This window comes from Ascidiella aspersa, chromosome 6 (genome assembly GCF_963924565.1).
Source record: "Ascidiella aspersa chromosome 6, kaAscAspe10.2, whole genome shotgun sequence".
NCBI lineage: Eukaryota > Metazoa > Chordata > Ascidiacea > Phlebobranchia > Ascidiidae > Ascidiella > Ascidiella aspersa.
In genome coordinates, this window is record NC_139452.1 from 16,507,245 (window position 1) to 16,527,600 (window position 20,356).

Genomic DNA, 20,356 nt, shown 5'->3' on the forward strand with positions numbered 1-20,356 from the left:
TGTTTCCGTACAGTAATTTTGCGTGCCTAGTTTAGGACAGGGTTTTGTAGCGAAAGGTTTCATATGCTCTGTAAACTAAAAAGGTAAAAGTTGCTTTATGTTCTAGGAAGTATAATAGCCTCAATTTAAGTGAAAATTGAAATGACGAACGTTGTACTGCTTGGCTTGACATTGCCGATAAAAACTTGTTTAATGCTTTGTTGCAAAGTTATGATTTGCAAGTGTGGTTAACCGGTGGCTTTTGTCAATTTTCAGTGCACTCGCGGCCCCCCTGAGACCTTCTCATGGAGTCACAGACTAATTTGCACAATTTGCACACGATTTAGACCGCGAACAGCAAATTTCTTGAGGTTACATCTTTTATGCCATAAATTGGTGAAGTCATTTCCAAAAAAATATTTAAACCTCCAAACAAAAATTCTGTACCCGCTCTTTATCACAAGAGGCTTGGGTCGCGAGATATACCCAGTTTAATAAGACCTGAACCAAGGTTCTAAATTCATCAGAATAAGACTAAATTGACCAATAAGCATGGGACAATCGGGAGCCATCGGTCTGGCATCGGCGGGGGTAGTTAGTGCCTGTTTGGGGATAGTAATGGGTAACAGGTAAGATTAGAAACTGGGTTATGTTTTAAATTAATAGGAGGAGTTCGGAGTTAGCGATGATGTTAGGAATGGGGCTTGGTGTAAGGTAAACGGTTTCATAGGACTTATTTTGACGTGGTTCGGACTTAATCCAATTTAGACGTTTTTACGACTATTTGCCTATAGGTATTAGAATTTGGTCTCATTCCGAACTGTGTTTATTCAATTGTTCTTATTTCGGTTTAATGGCTGGAGTCCATTGGAACAAAATTTAATTTCAGTATATAATCCAAATTACAACTGATAAAACGACATTTGGTCCAATATGGTGCCATAGCGGCCACAATGTGTCGGTCTCGCATTTTGCAAGTTCAAAATAGCGGCGTTTGCAAAATGTTAACCCACATTTGGTTAGAACTTTAATGTATCACAAAGGTCACATGATTGTGTATATTTTAATAAAAAGGACGTGGACCACTGTTCTGTCTGACTCCATTAAATCAACTGTGACACACTGCCTCGAAATTTTAACGTAGAGATTTGCCAGATAATAAAACATAGAAAAACGATGTAAAACAGACCTTCTTCATACGGCATATTGCGGAGCCCAACTGTAGTCGCATGCACAGGCGTACTTCAACCGCGACAAAACTTGCATATTCCGAGATTGCGAAAATAAATTGAAATTTGATGATTTTGACATAAATACCTACAGTGCATGGTGTATCCAGGGCGGGTGGGAGCAGGGATGTCCGATAATACCAGATCGGAGTCGACACCCAATGCCGAGTGTTGATACTAGGGTGTTCTCGGTGCCGATCTGATACCAAATTAATATATAACTTTAGCCACGATAAGGGATCCAACGCCATGATTTCTGTCCTCTGGATGTATAGCTAGACCTTTTAACGTTGAAGTAAAGTTTGGTTTAAAAAATTAAAAAATCTACCTTTTAACGTTTCAATTTTGTCTATTTCGCTTGTTTAAACAAATAAATAAGTGCTATTGAATACTTAAAATAAAACTACGAATGCGAGCTTTATTTGATCTCTTTATTTGCCTTATGCGTCACCTAATATTTGCCAATTTTAACCAAATGCAAAAAGATTTGCCAATTTTAACCAAATAAAAGCATTTTTCGCTCTTCGCGCAGTTGGGCTGTTTTTTAGCTGCGCATGAGTTTGCTCGAAAACCAACTTCCGTATGCGGTCTGAAGTTTTTTTGCTCGTTCCATTATTGTATCATTTATCGTTATGCAGGCCTGAATGGCTAATTCGAACCAAAATTTCGAATTCGAACCAAAATCAAACGCAAAACGTTAACTCTATACCTTTTTCTATTCGTTCAGGTTGGCTGACTAACTATAGCGTGAATTCGATAAAATCGATACATAAGTAAAATAGAATAGCTTTTTTCGTACGCAACTAAACAGTAGTCCATGTTAGGGTTCCTCTTTTTCCCGTATTTTTTCACTCCCGGGAAACGGGAAAGGGGGGAGATCACAGTTGTTATTATAAACACATATGTGTGTGTGTCTTTCATTGATTGATATGGACTGATGATCCCCCAATGTGAAGTTGCTTGTACTAACAGAATGTGCAAGTATTGGCGTATGGTTGTTTCTCGACTCGCTCCTCTCTAAGCCTGCATAGCTCAGTTGGTAGAGCGACGGTCCCGGTTTGACCGGAAGTCGTGAGTTCGAACCTCACTGCAGGTCAGTTGTTTTTCTGGCTTGCTCTGCTTGCATCATAGATCGACAAATTCGGCGAGTCTGCGATGGCTTTTCGGTGTACTATTGATACGGAAGCCGTAATCGTTGGTCATAAAGCTGCTTCCGAGGCGCTAGATCACAGTTTTTATTATAAACACATATGTGTGTGTGTGTCTTTCAACAATTTACGAGCAAGTTTGAAAAGTAGAAAAAAAGGGGGAGTTGTCACATTTCACACCACAGCGGTTCAAGCCGTGTATTTCCGCAAATGTTGTGCAACAAAAACTTGATACCGCCGATACTAAGGTGCAAGAAACCGATGTACGGATAAGACGGCTTAATTTTATGTCTGATGTGTTATCGGCTACTGGCAAAAGATGAGGGGTCGCCCGCTAAAAAGCAAACACGTATCGCGTTTCGCTCCCCATAGAACCTTCTATACCCGAGCTCGAGTCCCCGTTAAGTTATCTCGCTGAAAGGCGGAAACAATGGCTTAGACGGGCAAGGTGTGAGTTAGTAAATCACGAAGCGGCTTGTCACTATAAAAAGGCACGCCAAATTCAGCTAATTCATTTACCGATTGAGTAGCGATACAACGTCATACACCAGCTAACAAATAGGCGAGTTGCATTGAATTACGACAATTCATTTGCCGTGTGACCTAATTATTCATCCTTGGAGAAAGATTTCCTCGCATCAATGGCTTCCAAAGTCGCCCGCATTCAGTCAGCGTTATCACCGCAACACAGTCGCAGTGATCGTTTACCGCAAATTGTCATAAGGAAATCAGCAATGAAATCTAGCAGTAAACATAGCAAAACTCAGTCGCGAGATTCAATCGACGCCTCAAACGAAGCAACGTCCTCTCAGTCAAAATCCGCTGCCGCTCAAAAGCGGCGCAGGGCAAAGCTTGCAAAGGACAGGAAACGTGGAAAACCGACCTATCATGGTGGAATATTTGAAAATCGTTGGAGCCAACCGGATTTAACTGAATCATCAGCCTACAAGTCACCCCTTAAGCGGTATGCTTCCTCTCGGGATTTACTCGTACCTTCTGAAACAGTGGTATCGACCGCAGCGATGCCAAAGCTGTCAAGCTCAACCAACGCGATTTCCGATTCGACGAAAACCGCATTTTTCGACGAAAAATGTTCTGCAGCAAAACCTTCAGAAATGAAGTCACGATTAAAGTCACCGAGGTCGTTAAACATGGTCCATCAACCTAACAAACATTTGCCATATGATAGTACGAAATCACCAGTAAAATTAAACAATGTTGACCCCACTTTAACCATCAGCCCTAAACGTATTCCGGCAACAATGGCACGAACCAGAATTGTGTCGTTGAACAAATCACCAAAAAATTACTCTGGTCGTAAATTAGGTCAGCGACTACGTGGAAATGAACGTGTCAATATGGAATCTGATCGCAATCTTTTGTTGACAAACAACGAGGTGAGGAACTTTAATAAAAGCTATAGGTCTAATATTAACGGTCTAGCCCCGTTTTATGAATCACCTGTTTTCGTATTTGTAAACAGCATCAAAAGGTTTTTTGATTGTCAGTTTAATTCATTCGGACCGTAAACGTCGGGTTAAATATTTTGCACGTGGGGAAATGTCTCTCACAAATCTGAAATAAGGTTATTAAAGGTATATTAGGAAAATAATTAATGATAAAAAGTCATTACTCATTTCAAACAACTGAAACATGCGTATACATAATGTGTATTGTGTTGTCAAGCTCTTCTGGAGTCGTATTGGCCAGCGATAATGGCACCCATATATAGTATAGGCCTACACAAAATGCCTACAGAGATACTTACCGAAATTTGTCAGCCTGATCCGAACTGTTCTCTCATTTCTGTTTTACCATTTGCCAGGCCTATTGTATACAATCTAATCACTTTAAATTCTAACATTTGGGAATGTCTATCAAGTTAATCCTGACATGGATGCAGCCCTCTAAATTAAAGCAACATTAATATAATAATTAATCAAGCATTTATTTGATATATTTGCAGCACGACATAGCAGAAAAAACAGAACTGGAACTAATGAAAGAAGCAGTTTCCGATCTCGAACAGAGCAACCAAAAACTGGTCGAACAAAACGCTGCTACTGTTCGAAAGGTAATCTAAAGTGCAATGGCTTCATTATACCAGTTTTTAATTAATGAATGTTTTATTTTATTTTTTATTTTATGTCCCCTGAAAAATAGCACCCTATAGTTTAACAGTTAATGTTTTAAAACGTGACTACATGACTATTTTGTGTTTGCCTACTTTTCAGCTGCAGCAAGCTAGTGAATTGGTTCGAAATCTTCTTGGAAAAGTAAAGGAAGCTGAGAAGAAAACACGTCGAGTGTCTTCACTTGAAATGGAGGTACTCAGCTTGAAGAGGAGACTAACTCAGAGCGGGTATAATATTGCAGTATAAGATTCAGATAGTGAAAGTAGATAGGTATATGCTTTGACGTGAGCTAAATATTAGACATTTCATACATATTTTACTCTCCCTGAAAAATACCAAAGTTCTCTATAATCTGTGATATTGTGTTCGCAATTTTTTATCAAAAAAAGTTCTTTTTTTCCTGTGCAGATCACGCGATCATCTTATCTCGATAAGTTCTAATTTGTCCGACGATCCATTGTGTATGATTGACGTTGATGACGACAGTGTATTTGATCGAGAAGAACAGCGCAGGTCCCCGGAAGGTTGGTCCGAAGCGACAGCAAGTTGCGAATCATGCTGCACCAAAGGTAAATAAAGCGAACCTTCTCATCGTACATATCCCGAGTTTTTGACACGTTGGGTACAGAACGCTAACAAAATACCATTACCGTAAACTAGAATATATAAAAATATATATATAGAATATATATAAGCCCCAACACGCACAAGTACGATTTATTTCTGATCATTTAAAGCTGTTAGAAGATTAGTTTTAAATTAAGAGTTTAATCTTAAAAGGTGAATATTTTTAGAGAATGTGGGCGTTGCTCAAGTGCTTTCGCATTCCTTGATAACACGGAAGCGTAGCCCAAGAAGCAACAGCTACCCTGAATCGTCTGATTGGCGATATACTGGTGCTGTCAAACCCAATAACTCGACCTCCTGCGGAAAATACTTCGATAACCTTCTTAAGGAACACAACAAGGCTTTAAAATTAATTAAGGTGTGTAGATGATTTTCTATGTAAAACCGCAGATAAACTATATCGAATAGGACTCAATTTCAAATAAAAAATCTAGTTCTATGCTATTTGTAATGTTGAAATACATTTTTGTTTTCATTTGTTGGCGAACGTTAAACCTTTTTATTACAATCGATTCTGATTTTGTTAGTAATAAATTACGCTCTTGTAAATTATGTCAAAACGTTTTGTTTACAAACTTGTTTACACACGATCAACCACCAAGTTTACCTTTCAATGTTGTCTGTTTTATTATGTAAATATTATATCGGACTTACTTTTTAAAACGACATAATATTATGTTCAGGCGTTAGAGAAAAAGTTCACAACGCAACAAAAGGTGATCCGAGCCTTGAAACGAGATGTTGCGTCCGTGAAAGAGAAAACCAGAACAAAAAGTTTTGAAGAACAACAACAACAGATGTCAACTTTTATTCAAAGTCTTTGTAGTGACGTAAGTTAGCAACTCTCTCAAGTTTGTAAATAGCGCCTATCTTTCTGCTGCTCTTTCTAGAACTTTTACTTGCACTAATCATGTATGTCTTTGATAGACTACTTACTAATCCTATTTATGTTGCACTTGCATAAGCAGAATATGTCGAACGAAGATATTGGACAATACTTGGTCGACACATTCCGAAAGACAAGTATTTATTCCAGCCAGGAATCAGGTAAAATTTATTTGCTAATCTAATAAAAGGCATTTTTGATAATGATGTAGGTAAATTACGTTAATTTGGCCGACATGTTGCAATAAAACGCAAGAATTAGCCTGCTTGAGCGATGATGGATTGAAAGAGATATAAGGCCTGGTATTAGGTCGTAATATTGTGCTGTTTCTCCTCGTCATGGCCGTATAACACACTGTAACATTACATTCTATAATTTTTTAAGGTGTATCATCGTCTGGCATCGATTCATCTATCGAACCGCGAACTACAAGAAACATATTTGCCAGACGTTCCTTAGTGATGTCGTAACATAAACCATGTTTAAACCCTCACCGCCTGTATTTTTGTTTCGTTATGTTTTTCTATGTCTTTACCTTGCTTTGCAATAAATTACTATATTAACGTTACAGTTTGTAGAATTTCGGATATTATTTCAAAGACAATTGCTTTATGTTTATAAAAAAAAAACAGTAGCAGTCTATAGGTCAGGAGTGCGCAGTAGATTTCAATAGCGAGTCAAATTAAAATACAATTTTAACCGGGTCATTTAAATAAATTTTCCATTGTTACGTCATAGGCGCACAATCATTTCTCTTTATTAGAATCAAAAATCACAATTACGCGAATAAGGGTTTAGGCTGGAACTTTAAATAGCTGTGCATTTAACAGATATTCGAAACATTCTTGGCAACGATTACTACAGAAATTATGATTTGGCATGTGTAGTGCCTATCGATGCATGCATTCACTTGGGATTTCGAACATCATCGGATTGTTAAGACCCAAAGTAACGTCATAGTATCTACGTTCAAAATATATAATTTCGGTTGTAGGAAGCTTTATAATTAACAGAAGTTGATTATAAGTAATTTCAGTGTATTGCCTCGTTGGTTTTTACAATGAGTATTTTATATTTTTTTCATTTATGTAAAAACTGTTTTTTTAATAAAACTAGTGCCCGCGGCCAAAATTTTCCTTAATTTTACACGTCGGTAAAAAAAGTAGGCTATTATGTCGAATTGGAAAATGTTGTCACGCTTCAGTAATAAATTTCATTTTCTTAAACATTCAAATTTATAAACTCATTCAAACTATAATATGACTTGTGCTAAGTAAACGTTTTACTAGAACAGAGGTTTTCAACCTATGGGCCATGGCCCAGCAGTGGGCCATGGCGCTGTTTTGAGTGGGCCACAGAGCTTGGCATAAAGTGATATCAGAAATCATGTCACTATGAACACAAAAGATAAATACCAAACACCTCGACCTATTGTTATCTTTGTGACATCATTTCTTTTTACAATATGTTAGGTTTCTCGCCACCCAACGTGTGGTACGGTTGCCGGGAAGGTTGTTCAAACGTAGCAAACGCCTTGCTTACGCATTATTGGAAAGTGCTCCCACTGCTCTGCAACCGGTGTGCCGTGTTACTTGTGTTTCAATTTTTACTTTTTAATCAGACGAATTAACGCGAGAAATGTACAATTTTTACGACTTTGACTGGCTTCAAAGTTTTCAGAAAATCTGTAAAACCGCAAAATCAGAAGATATAGGAATGTAATACGTAAAATTTTCGGCGCTCTCGGCGCATTTCATTATGGACTGCTCCTTTTCTAATGGCTGCCCTTGATATTTGCTTTCCCACTTCATTTATTGAGCTACTCGCATGGCGCTCGCCATTTAAGTATTGGGGACGTAACACATTTGAAATAATATAAAGCTTTAATAACTTATTGTGTTGTTGAAACTTGGTGTTTTTCATTAAAAGTTAATAATGGGCCAACGCCATTTTTTACTAATTTAGTGGGCCATGAACAAAAAAAGGTTGAAAACCCATGTACTAGAACCTTTCAAATCTTCTTAACTGACGTTGCTTTTAAGTCAAAATAATGTTTTGTACGTACGTTCGTTGGTAGTGTATCATTTTATTTGACATCTTTTCCATTCCATGAAATGTCTCGGTAAACGGTATGCACTCTTTATTTGTGAACGCCATGGTCATGTTGCCTGCAAGCGTTAACGACCAGAAAAAATTAGGATAGTGTTAAGGGTTGTCTTAAAATCTGGAAAGGTTCCGTGATTGGTATTTTAAAATTTAGCGACAAAATTGTTTATTGCTAAAAAACATTTAAGCTACATATCATTTGCCTTTTAGAACAGTGATACTATGAATGTTATTTAGGAGAAGATTATTTGTTTAAAAACTTACCTATAATGCCTCGTATCTGATATTATCGATAGAATAAATGTTATAATTTGCAATTTCCGTATAAAAAGCGTACTTATTTAACAAAAATACGTGAGAAAGTCTTATTACCGGATACATCGGTATCATCAATGCGTTGTTCCCACAAGGACAGTGTTACACCAAGGCCGGGAGCGGTATCCACTTCTCCGATGGTGAGGTCCGAGATAAACCTAGCGTCCATAGGCACTCCTATGTGGCGAAAAGGGTATTTCAAATCAGTAACGTTGCATTTCTTCGTCTTTAAATCAACCCTGAAGCGCTTTTTCTGAAAGAAAAGTGTTCATCTATATAATTTATTTCTTACCTGCCTTTTTTCAAAAAACACATTACTAAGCGATTGCCAGTATATTTCTACCAGAAAAAGTTGCCATTCTGCATAAAAACATGTTCGTCTGCTTGCGGTCTACCTATGGAGACCGTGTTCCAACGAAATCTTTAGTACAGAAGAACCACTGCACTTTATATAATTTGGCAGTCAGCAGCTAACTTAATCACCTCACGGTGCAGAAACAACTCATCGTACTGTGGCCTTGTGGCGTGCTCATCTTCCACTTCAATAATTCGAACTTTTTGACCCACCCCGTCGTAGGAATAATATCCAGACCGGTAGAAGCTGGTTTCGTGGTCAAACTAGAAGCACAGTTTCGTTAATACCATTTAACCATTTACACTTCTGTTTATACTTATAGTAACGCACGCAGGTTTGTCAACTAATAGGATGTACGCCGGTGTCGCCCGAGCCTATCGACTGGCAATATACACAACAAAACATTTAAGAATTTGGGGCAGCATAATTAACTGTTGCTTAACTGCTGAAGACATTTCGTTGTTTCCCGATTTTACTTTTAAATCACTATTATCGCTACTTGTATTATATTTCACTCACCATTGTCATAGACGCTTGAAAATAAGGAGGAGATTCTATCACAAAACAATAAAACAAGGTAATTTTAGTAAACTGTATTGATATTGATGGCACAAATTTAAGGTATCCAAACTATTTATTTTTAGTATTATCATTAAGATACAAAAATTATAATAAATATATAAAATATCATAATTTATTTGTATTTTAAATTGTAACACGACAATAACAAGATAACATTTTTGCGTGTTTTTTTTTCAGTTAAAATTATTTTTTTAGATAGAAATCACGGGGTCTGTTTTTATTATAACTGATAAAGCACCCCTTACCACCACAAGGGCGTATTGTTTTTTGCACAATATGCGACAAACTGTGCAGGTCGAAATGTGCACACTTTACTACCGATGATGTGCACTACAAAACGTACACATTTTATTTTGAGTTTGAATTTAAGTTTGAGTTTGAGTTTAAATGTTTGAGCTTCAGTTAGGGTAAGGGTTAGGACTAGAGGTAATTTCAAATAAAACACCTTACTTGACCCGTACGCCGTATCCCATTATCAACATAATAACTGTATTGAAATGTGTGCACATTCATTACCCGTCGACTTTTGCGCACATTGTACAAGCTCGGATCCCAGTTTCCTTTAATCGGACTCTTACCGCATTTTCTTTCCTGTGCTTGAACAGAAATAAGTAGGAATGCTACCACAAGCATATACCTGAACATTTTGTTTTAGTTTAATCTCCCCTTGTGTCTACAAAGCATGCAATACCGTACTATTAGCAATAACATATGTCACTTGATATGTCACTCGCACAGTAATCCTTGTAGCTTTTGTAGGCAAATCTATCAACAATAGCACTACTTATTCTGCTGTTTATGTTGTCGCACACTTAAAATTGCTTCAGTAACTGCCCTTGCAACTTCCGTGGCTGAAAAATCAGCACTTGTTTAACCTAACGTACCACTTGTTTAACCTAACGTGCTTTATTTCTCAGGTTACACGAAAATTCGATTTTCAAAACTTTCGTTTAGCCAACACTTAAGTCAAAGTGAGTCTGGTCCTCTGAAAAATACGTTAGGCCCGCGGTCTAATCCAGATGCACCATTTGTCCCGTCGGTTTAACAGGTTGCACACGCCAGAGCTAATATCGCTCTCAAAACGACTATTTAACTGTAGCAAGCCTGCAGAGTTCTAGAAGCTATCGCGTGCGAATAGTACCAAAGCTGGGTTTAAATTTAAATGTTTGCATGCGCTTAAAAGCAACATAATTTACTCAAGCTTGTGTGCTGAGGCTTATTTACACTGTCCTAAATATAGCTGTCAAACATTTTGTGCCATGCTGTGTCGTTGAGTATTGGACTCTGTTCGTTTAAAGTGGCTTAGTACATAAGCCGTGCAAGGAGTTGGTGGGTAAAGTTAATTATAAAACACCATGCGGTATTTTTGTGTAATCAAATTCCTTTTGTCAAATCGCTTGCTAACTTCAGTAGCTGATTCGTTTTACTGACATTGCAAAATTGTTTAAGTAGAGCAGTCTCTTAATTGGTTGTAAGACTGTTAAAACTGTGAAATAAAATAGTTTAGAAATAAGTAGATATTTTTATTTTTTATTCAGAAGATCAGGAAATACATGTTTTAGACTTTGAGCAGCTTTTTCTAACAAAATGAAATTTTTTTTAACTATTTTCGCACTTGTTAGTGTTGCGAGTTCTCAGCAACCACATGACTGCGGTAAGTTGTCTACTATAATAGATAGTTTACACTCTTTTTATACAATTAATTGTTTTGTAATTTCTAATTTTTCGTTTAGTTGCCCCGCCCGAATGGGAAGCCTACGTTGTTGCAGTAAGTATGTTACAATCGCTTTTTTACTGATGTGCAAGCACTAAGTAGATTTAAAAAATAAATGACTATATAATTAAAATAGTTTTTATTTAATTTAAACGAAAAGTTTAAACCAGTGATTCTTGAACTGCGTGCCGCGGCTGACCAGTGTTCATCGATAGATTCTCAAGTGTGACGTGAACTTTTTGTAATTCGGAATAATAGCCTTTGAATTACAAAAAAATATTAAGGCAATTAAATTGTTGGATAGAAAATTTCCGCAAACGTTATGACTGTGTCGCATGCTAGGAACGTTAGAGAAACACTGTTTTAAACAGTTTGAGTAATTATATTTACTTGCTTCAACCTTCGACAAGGTAACATTTTGTTGTAATACAGACGGACTATCGAACCAACTTTTTCTCACGAGGTCACATGGCATATGACGCAAAGACTCAAAAAGTTCGTATACAGGAAGATGTAGACATGAACAGCACTGAAGCTCGATACGACAGCCTTTATCTATACAAGCAGGTGAGCTATTTCTCGATAATATATCAATTGGTTTCGATAAAAATAATTTGACTTGACTTTTTTTCTGTTTCAATTTTTTTCACGCCAGAAAGCGAAGTGAAACCATCTAATTTAAACTTTCGCTTGGTCATCCCGGAGTTCGCGTGGGTAGTTTGTAATATTTAGGAAACTCGTGATAAATTCGAAACAAAGTTAACGTTTATTGTTTTAACTCAGATGGTTCACTACAGGGTTGATATGAAGACAAAAAAGTGCGACAAAATTGCGCTTAATCACACTTTTGTTCCCGTTGAAGTGCACCCTAACTCAACCTCACTCGGTGAAGTTATCATTGGTTCGTTAAGTGACCATGACACGGGTGTAATGGTGCACAACTGGATGCACAAAGCGACCGACGGTAGGCTATTAATATATAATTCAAGTATAGGTAAAATATTTAAATTTTCGAGTTATATATCACGAAAACTCACTGTAATCAATCAATAAAAATAAATCATGAACTTATTTGGCTTTGCGACAGGGGTGTTCTACCAACTATTCACTTCGCACGGATGTCTTCCGGTCGAACTTTCTTACTTTGGAAAAAATTCAATGGGGACCGAGGTCCATTTCCACTACCAGTAAGTGTAGTAGCGCGATAAGCAGGAAATGCCTTTACGCAAAATAAGACTATTCGGAAAAGCTTTTGTCACCCCGAATAGACATAGGCTTATAACACTCGACATATTTTATGCAACTGTCATCCGCAGGTGGTTAAGCGACAATTTTTTTAAATTTTTTAGATACTTTGACATCAAACTGGGTGTTTCAAGCGCAGAAATTTTCGACGTCCCTAAGGAATGCACCACCTTTGGTTAGGCTATACATCTACGCCTACAGTAATTTTTGAGTACAAGTAATTATTAAAATCAATGCTAAATTAATTTTTGGATCAGTGTAAAAACCATTTGTGTATGTTGTATAATTAATAAAATACCCAAAAGATGATTGTTGGTGGCAGGAAGGGCGGTAACTTTGTGATTTAGGGGTCTGGTGCTATCTCCGCAACTTGACCCCCCCCCTACAGTTTCTTAGAGGCGAGTGCGCAGTTCGCTCCTACTGTTCTGTGACGATTAACTCCCCATAGTGCCAAGACAAGCAGACCACTGAAACGCATCAGAAGCGAGCACACACACTCACTGACACACAAACCTCCTCGTTTTGAGGAAACTAGATGAAGTACCCGGCATTGCACAGGGTAAACTTATTTTCTAACTAATAAAGGACTAAATGTAGTTGTACCTGCTATGCAAATAAATTACACCTGCACTACGCGCGATAATTTGCGAAATCAACCTAAAATTTGCATGATTAAACAATATGAAGCAATCCATTGGGCTGTGAGGTCACTAATGCATATAACGGTATTGTCGGGTAAGTTTAATAAAGACTTGGTAACGCAAACGGCCTTCAACATATATCGCCCATGACGTTATCTACATAGCGATACACGTTCAGTAAATGTAAAATTCGTAATTTCACACTGTTTTAAACACTGAAAAAAAAAACTGAAAAAAATAAGACACTGAGCATTAAAGTCTTTGCAAAGGCGATGACTTTATTTTCATTTTGACGGTTACGCAAAAGCTGCGTACATCGTCAGACAAACCCGGTTGAATAGAAACTGCTCAAGCTGCAAAATAAAAATTTTGCGCCAACATTTTGAGTTTTTTGTAATTAAAACATACAGTAAGAAGTTTTAAACTTAATTCTTTACTAAACAACACTTGGCTGAGCGTGTCACACAATTTTAAGTGATAAAACCCCGTGACATTTATCGATCTGGAATTACTGATAAACGTAAAACTTTGAGTTGTAGCAGCTATGTTTAGACTTGCGTGATATTCAAGCAAATACGTAATCACGGCACCAAACTGCGTTATACGTAGGAAATATTCCCTTCAAAAATAAAAATTGCTTACCCGTAACCGGTTTGCGACGACACTCACTAACTAAGATGCGCTTGGAGTACATGTCCAGTCCATCTTTCTATTTTACCCTATATTACCCTGGCTCGCTTAATCAACGAAAAAAGAAAGCACTGTTTTTCACTCAACACACACTCAATGAGAGTCTTGTTCTTGAACTTGCTTGACAAGTTTATCGAATTCTGGAATTATGGTTGCCAATGCACATCTGATGTCACCTTCCGGTTGAAGTCTATTGCGATACTTCGTTTTGATCATCGTCAGAGTTGAAAAGCCAGATTCACACAGGTATGTGGTTGGAAATGGCAAAAGAGCTGTTGCAGCTTGCTTGCAAAGATCTGAAAGACTAGGCTCCATCGACTGCACATTTGCCCAAAATCTTTAAACTTGTCTTTCCACATCTGTCGGCTCCATGTCGTCACACAAAGCACGAAATAAGCGATTGTTCAAAGGACGAAATTTAATATAATTTACCACAAATACAACCTCTTTGAAAACTATGGCAAGATTTTCTTGTATTTCTTGTGTTGCCAAATTTTCTCTATGGAGAAGACAATGAACAACCGAAATGTTATTGTTTTTAAGAATATGAAAGCCCATACAGAAGTAGGTATCATTTTGAACGTTTCGAAATGATACCTACTTCTGTATGGGCTTTGATATTCTTATTACGTCTTACTACAACCTCCAACCATTATGCTCCAAAGTTATTGTTTTTCATTTTCACAAAACTCATGAAGCCTTTCTTACTTCCCATCATGGCTGGAGCACCATCAGCACACACAGACACGCAATTAGACCATTCAAGCTGATGTTCTTCAAAGAAGAAATCCACTTTCTTGAATATTTCTTCTGTGGTATTTTTAGCAAGTGAACGGCAAAACAGAAACTGCTCAACGAAATCATTTGTGTCAAAATATCGCACAAACACCATGAGCTATGCATCACTTCCGATATCTGTTGTCTCATCCAGTTGCAAACTAAATCTTTCACAGCATCTTATGGCAGCGATTGTTTGTTGCAGAACATTCCTTGAGAGTTCTTCGATACGCCGCTTCATGGTGTCGTTTGACAAAGGAACCATTTCCAGTTTGCTAGCAACAGCATCACCACACATTATCCTGGCCATTTCAACAGATGCTTAATCAAATTTCTCCAGCTGTGTGAGGTGCTTTTGCACAAGCGATTTTCCATGCAACCGCAAAAGAAGCACGCACTGCATGACTGTGAGAATATATTATTCCTCCCCAAGCAGTTGGGCGATCAATGCGACTTCGCTTCACCTGATGCTCTTTTTCTTTAAATACTTAAAAAAAATACTGAGATTTGTTAACAAAATTTCCATGGTTTGATTCTAAGTGCCGACGAAGTTTCGTGTCCTTTAAAGAGCTGTTAAGCACAACACACACTGCGGCCTCACTTCGCCATTCACCTCAATCGAAGTAAATCCAAGCTTCAAGTACCGGTATTCATCATTATATGCTAAAACTTGCTTTCTTTTAGCCATTTTAAGTATAGTCACTTGGGGTAAAAAAAAACTTTGCTAAAGTTGAGGTAAAAAAAACAATGCCATCACACCTAAAGTATATATAATTTTTTTTAATTTTTTTTCAGGTAAAAAATACATTCCCTATGCTGATTTAAACAACAGTTGTTAAATTCGTATCTTAAAAAGTTTTGTAAGACCATTAGAAAGTTTGTTAAAGGTTTACAACAGATTTTGTTAAATAATTTTTTTTATTTTATAATAAAATTAAAAATCCTTTATGTGGTTGGAAAGGTAAACCCATCAGCTCAGTAAGAATGAAAAAGTACACTTCTGTTGCGAAAAACAAAAGTTAGGCAGACAAGTTAGCTAAATTTCTTTTTACACCGCTTGACTATAATTCTATTGAACTTTAGCCAATTTATTATGACATAAATTGCGCTTGAAAAAAAGTTTTGCGCGGATACGTTAAACTTGGACTATCTTTTACTTAAACTCTGCCTAACACAAAAACTTCTAAATATACCTATATTAAATTAACTAACGCTGCCTGGAATACGTGCTTAAACACAATCTGGTAAGTGACAAATCACATTGTAACATTTTGTAGATCCCATTGAGAGTGACGCAACATTGTGATGCAACACATTGTAAATTGAAAGTCAGCATTACAACAGTTTTCCACCAGTGAAGCGGCGCAACGTCAATGCTGCTCGAATTTCATATTATAATTATCCCCAACTGTGCGAACATGTTGCCACACACATCTCACAAACTTTCTCTTTTATTATGTAGATACAATATGAACTGACTACTAGCAAAAGCAAATGTGCTCGCGAACTCATTTGGGCCCTTCCACGGACTCATTTGAGTCCGCGGACTCAGGGTTGAGAAACACTGCCTTAAGGGAACACATGACGGCTGACCGGTGACCGACCGTCGGACAAATTTTGCCATTTGTTATAAAAGCTACATAGATATACTATTTTTATTGAAATGAATAGACTTGCTTTTGTCATGACTTAGTTTGTGACATTGTGATAAGTGCCAATAGGTGGCATGAACTGGGACTTGAAATACTTTTTGTTGGAAATGAATTGACAAGTATTTTAGTGGTTTCTACAATTAGTAAGGGAAACATATGAAAATCTGTTAACTAAATTGTTACCAGACAATTTCGTGACCAATATGTTTGTAAAGGTGTGTATTAACATGTGTTAAAATGTTGAAGTTGAAGTCTTGTGGGAAACCCAGAAAAAAAGCTGTTAAATTTCGAGAAATAAAAAAAAAAAATTTCGAAAAGAAAAAAAAAAATTAATCGCCCTTAAATAACTTAGGAGGGGTTAAATAAAAGTTTTTCATGATTCTCGTTATAGATGTATGTTACTCGAAAGAGTTATTTCTTATTCACAACATCAGAAGTTTTAACAGTCATTGTCTATACTTTATAACAGGGATGTCCAGCCTGCATTTTCGGGCTTCGCCATAATAAAAAAATAAATAAGGTCGCGATTACTTGCATATTTGCGCATGAGTTCACTCTCGAAGAGCGGGTATTTATAAGTTAAGTGGTTTAATGAAGGCACGATACGACGTAACTTATGACGTCACCCCTTTAATTTGAGAGATTTTGCCGCCCATCGAAATTGATAAAGTGGCAATGCGGCCGATTCTGCTTTAAGGTTGAACATCCCTCGTCTATACCTTCTTCAGACTGAATATCATCGTAAAAGCTATTTTCGCATGTAATGCCTTGACAGAATCCACAGGCAGAGATGCACGTGACCCCATTCTTCTTGCAGCTGCATCGCCGGTTGTTGTTGCAATCTCCATAACAATTACAGCTCGTGAACTGCAATAGCTCATCAGGAGCCATTGGGCCCAGTGTTGGAACTGGCTCATATCCACGCACACCTATTGTCCATCCATGACAGGCGAGACAGAAGAGTAGTTACCTATTCTGTGTTTTCCTGACATTCTTTGATATTTCGAACATCATAAAACAAAGACGTTAAAGATGTGGTTAAGAAGAGTGGATGATGGCTGTCCGAGCTATGGTGCACGAGCATTACCAGCACGTCTGCATCTTTTGCCCGCACCTGTAAATATAACAACGTTTACAACAGATAACAATTTCCACCTGTCTGAGTTATCCTTTTTATATTGCTACATCCCCAGGCTCTATCCAATAGTTATACTAACTGAAGCATAAATGTTACTGTCCTCAACAGAGCCTTCTAAAGCAGTAGTAAGTACTTTTCTCACAATTGAAGTGTCAGCATTGTCACACTGCTCCACCATGATGTAATGTTTTCGAAAGGTTGAAGACAGAAGGTGGATGAGCTCAGTCTTGTTATGAGTGTTGGACTGAAACCTTTCTCTTGGGGCCCAGTTTTGCATATCCGGTCGAATGTGGAGATTACAGCAGACATCTTGGTACGCAGATGTGGTCGTGTCTTTGTAAGCAGGGAAAGTTTCTAGCTTCTTCATGAGTTGGCAAATACAGTGTGTGTCTGGCTCCCATTTTCCCATCAGCCACCTTCTCCATGAGGGTCTTTATATCACCACGCTGATCCTTAGTGAAGGCAAGTTTCATGAAATGTTGATAGATGGCTGCATCGATGAGGAGGTGAGCATTGCCTTGTCAAAACATTCTCCTTCCAAGATGTGACTGGCTATCTTGCTTCCAGGATAGATCAACTGGATCACATCTAGTAGACCAGAATCTTCCATTATGTTACCAATTGATCCAAGATAACATTTTAGCAGGTGAAAACGACCCCACCTTGGAATGACGGGTAGATTTGCCTGCTTTATTATATTCACAGCCTCCAGCCAAATCGGAAGATTAAAGGTAAAACGTGATCGCGTCCGTTCCTATCTGTTTTCTGTTCATAAATGTAATAATCTTTACTTCAGTTCCTCTCAGGATCTTAGCTTTGTCGTGTGCCTTCAACTTCACCCGGGGAAGATCTGCTGTTGTCTGTGAATCTGGCAAAGGTGGATCCGGAGTGGTGACTTGGATCAAACCCAATGAGGAAAAGGGAGTGATTCCATGAATGGAGACCATGTTTAAATCTATATTATCTCTAATAATCTGAGAGACTGTATTGCTCGTTTATCCAACATCCATAAAGACCACCGGATCATTACTTGACAATATTACTGCCTGGCACTTCGGCTTTCATTACTGATTGGTCTTCAAGCACACCATCAATCGCAACCTCATTATCTCCCTCTTCATCAGTTTCCTCCACAATGGTATCAAGAGTGCCAGAAGTGTATGTAAAATAATCTACACTTCTACTATTAAGGAAGCAGTATTTGTAGTTTTGTATCTACGTGTAAGATTTAGTGTACCTCAGCCGGTGGAACTTGTTGAGCATCCATTTGACCAAAATCTTTGGTCAAGTTGTATGGCAAGCCCCATTTGGTGCGATAAAACTCCAGACCGAGGTCGACAGGCCTTAATAAAATTCTATCCCCAAACGGCAACTCTTTCGTCTGTTTTGACGATCGGTCTCCAGAACATCTGTAGGCTTGCAGGAACAAGTTTCAGCTGACTATTGATGTCAGTCATACTGTGTGAGTTTGGGTATGACCTTGGATTTATATCACTCAAGGCAATATCGTTGCATATGAACTTCAGTGCCGTCTTTATGACCTGAGTCTTCTCATCTCCATGGTCAAGATTAGTATGATGCTGTCTCATAATCTTGTCGGTGCTATCTTTGAGCGAGAATACATCGGCCCTTATTTCCTTCTTTCCTTACTTTTCCGATTTTATTTGAAGTTTTATCTTTAGCCAATGCTTGAAATAAGAAACGCTCTTATCTGGTGACTGATCAAACTCCTGCAGCTTTGGATGGACTTGGCCCATGTCCATTACCCCATGCCCTATTTCTGAGTCGAACCATTCGCAGAAATTAATAAAAACTGACTTTTGCTCCTCATGAATACTTCTCTATCCTCTCTTCCATTTTCCTTTCTCATCAGTGTTAGACAAACTGTCACCTCTCGTAAACATGGTAGGCTTCAGTGTTTCTTTTGCTACCAAGACGTTGGTCCCCTCCAGGCATCCCCGCGAGTCCGTGCTGTCTTTAGCAAACTTGCCGTAAGTCTATCTGCAGTCAAATTATCTGGCACTCTGTATTTCTTTCTAGCTAGTCCTGGATTATTTTTGTAGAGCTGCGCTGGTTTGTTGCCAAGAATGCATACATCCTTATATAGGAGGTTAGCTGCCTGTGTTTGGGTAGAACTGCAGCCAGTTGATGAACAAGTTATGCGTCTTCTCTTAAACTTTGATAACTCTTTATCTGACTTGTTTGAGCTGATTTCTTGGTGGTTGAAACAAAGTTGTTGTTCAGACCATTATTACACTTCTGGGGGTACCTCAGCTTTCCTTCTATTTGAGCCTCCTTTATACGTTCTACAACTTTAGCATTTCCTACAGTTTCTGCTTGTTTCTATAAAGTTGAGTATCATTTTGTAGTTGCTTGTATGAGCCTTTTAGCTGATGTATCTGAGCGTGCACAGATGAAGCAATTGAGCACAGGCGAAGTAACGGCTTCATCCATTTTGCTAGACATTACAATAAAAATAAGCACGTGTGTTTTTGTGCGACTGAAAAACACAGCTAAAAGCGAAATTAATAGTTAACACTTCTAGGTAACGGCTGAAGTATATATTTGAAAATATCGGGCACAGTATTGTGTTTGTGACAGCAGACAGTGCCTTATAAAGTGGTTTGCTGAATATCCATCTTATTTTAGGTACGTAAATGGATGAAATACAGGCAGAGAGTCGAATCCATATTGTAGAGTCTGACCCCAAGACTTGAACCTCAACATTTTAACACATGTTATTAGACACCTTTACAAACAGATTGGTCAAGAAATTGTTTGGTAACAATTTAGTTAACAGATTTGTGAAATATTTTATAAAATGCCCTTATTAAATAAATTGTGAGTCTTGTAAGTTGTAACAAAGACACCTTTTACTAAAATCGCAAAAATTAACACAATACAATAAAATAACTATAATAATGATGTTAGGGGAGACCTGCGATGGATCGTACGGCCTTTTTTGATTGACTATAACTTATTTGTTAAACGACATGTAGATAATTTGTGTCTCATTTAAACTGCAATCCTTTGTCTAAAAATGACAGGATTAGTGTTCCCAAATAAATTGGACATGTATCAAAAATGAGTTAACTGAAAGACAAGTGACAAGTGACTAGAACGAGTCAGAGAAGCCG

The 20,356-nt window shown here is 37.7% G+C and overlaps 2 protein-coding genes across 2 annotated transcripts; one reads left to right on the forward strand and one right to left on the reverse strand.

Moving 5' to 3' along the window:
- Positions 1 to 6,894: 6,894 nt before the first annotated feature.
- LOC146140498 (mammalian ependymin-related protein 1-like) lies at positions 6,895 to 9,308 on the reverse strand. Its single transcript, XM_083392638.1, has 5 exons — positions 9,300 to 9,308; positions 8,909 to 9,043; positions 8,483 to 8,678; positions 8,070 to 8,172; positions 6,895 to 6,967 (listed from the first exon to the last, which is right to left on the reverse strand). The coding sequence occupies exons 1-5, from the start codon at positions 9,306 to 9,308 to the stop codon at positions 6,895 to 6,897; spliced, it is 516 nt and encodes a 171-aa protein (XP_083248764.1).
- Positions 9,309 to 10,949: 1,641 nt separating this feature from the next.
- LOC146140499 (mammalian ependymin-related protein 1-like) lies at positions 10,950 to 12,501 on the forward strand. The gene is made up of 6 exons (XM_083392639.1): positions 10,950 to 11,016; positions 11,096 to 11,130; positions 11,509 to 11,643; positions 11,860 to 12,040; positions 12,164 to 12,263; positions 12,426 to 12,501. The coding sequence occupies exons 1-6, from the start codon at positions 10,950 to 10,952 to the stop codon at positions 12,499 to 12,501; spliced, it is 594 nt and encodes a 197-aa protein (XP_083248765.1).
- The last annotated feature ends 7,855 nt before the right edge of the window (positions 12,502 to 20,356 follow it).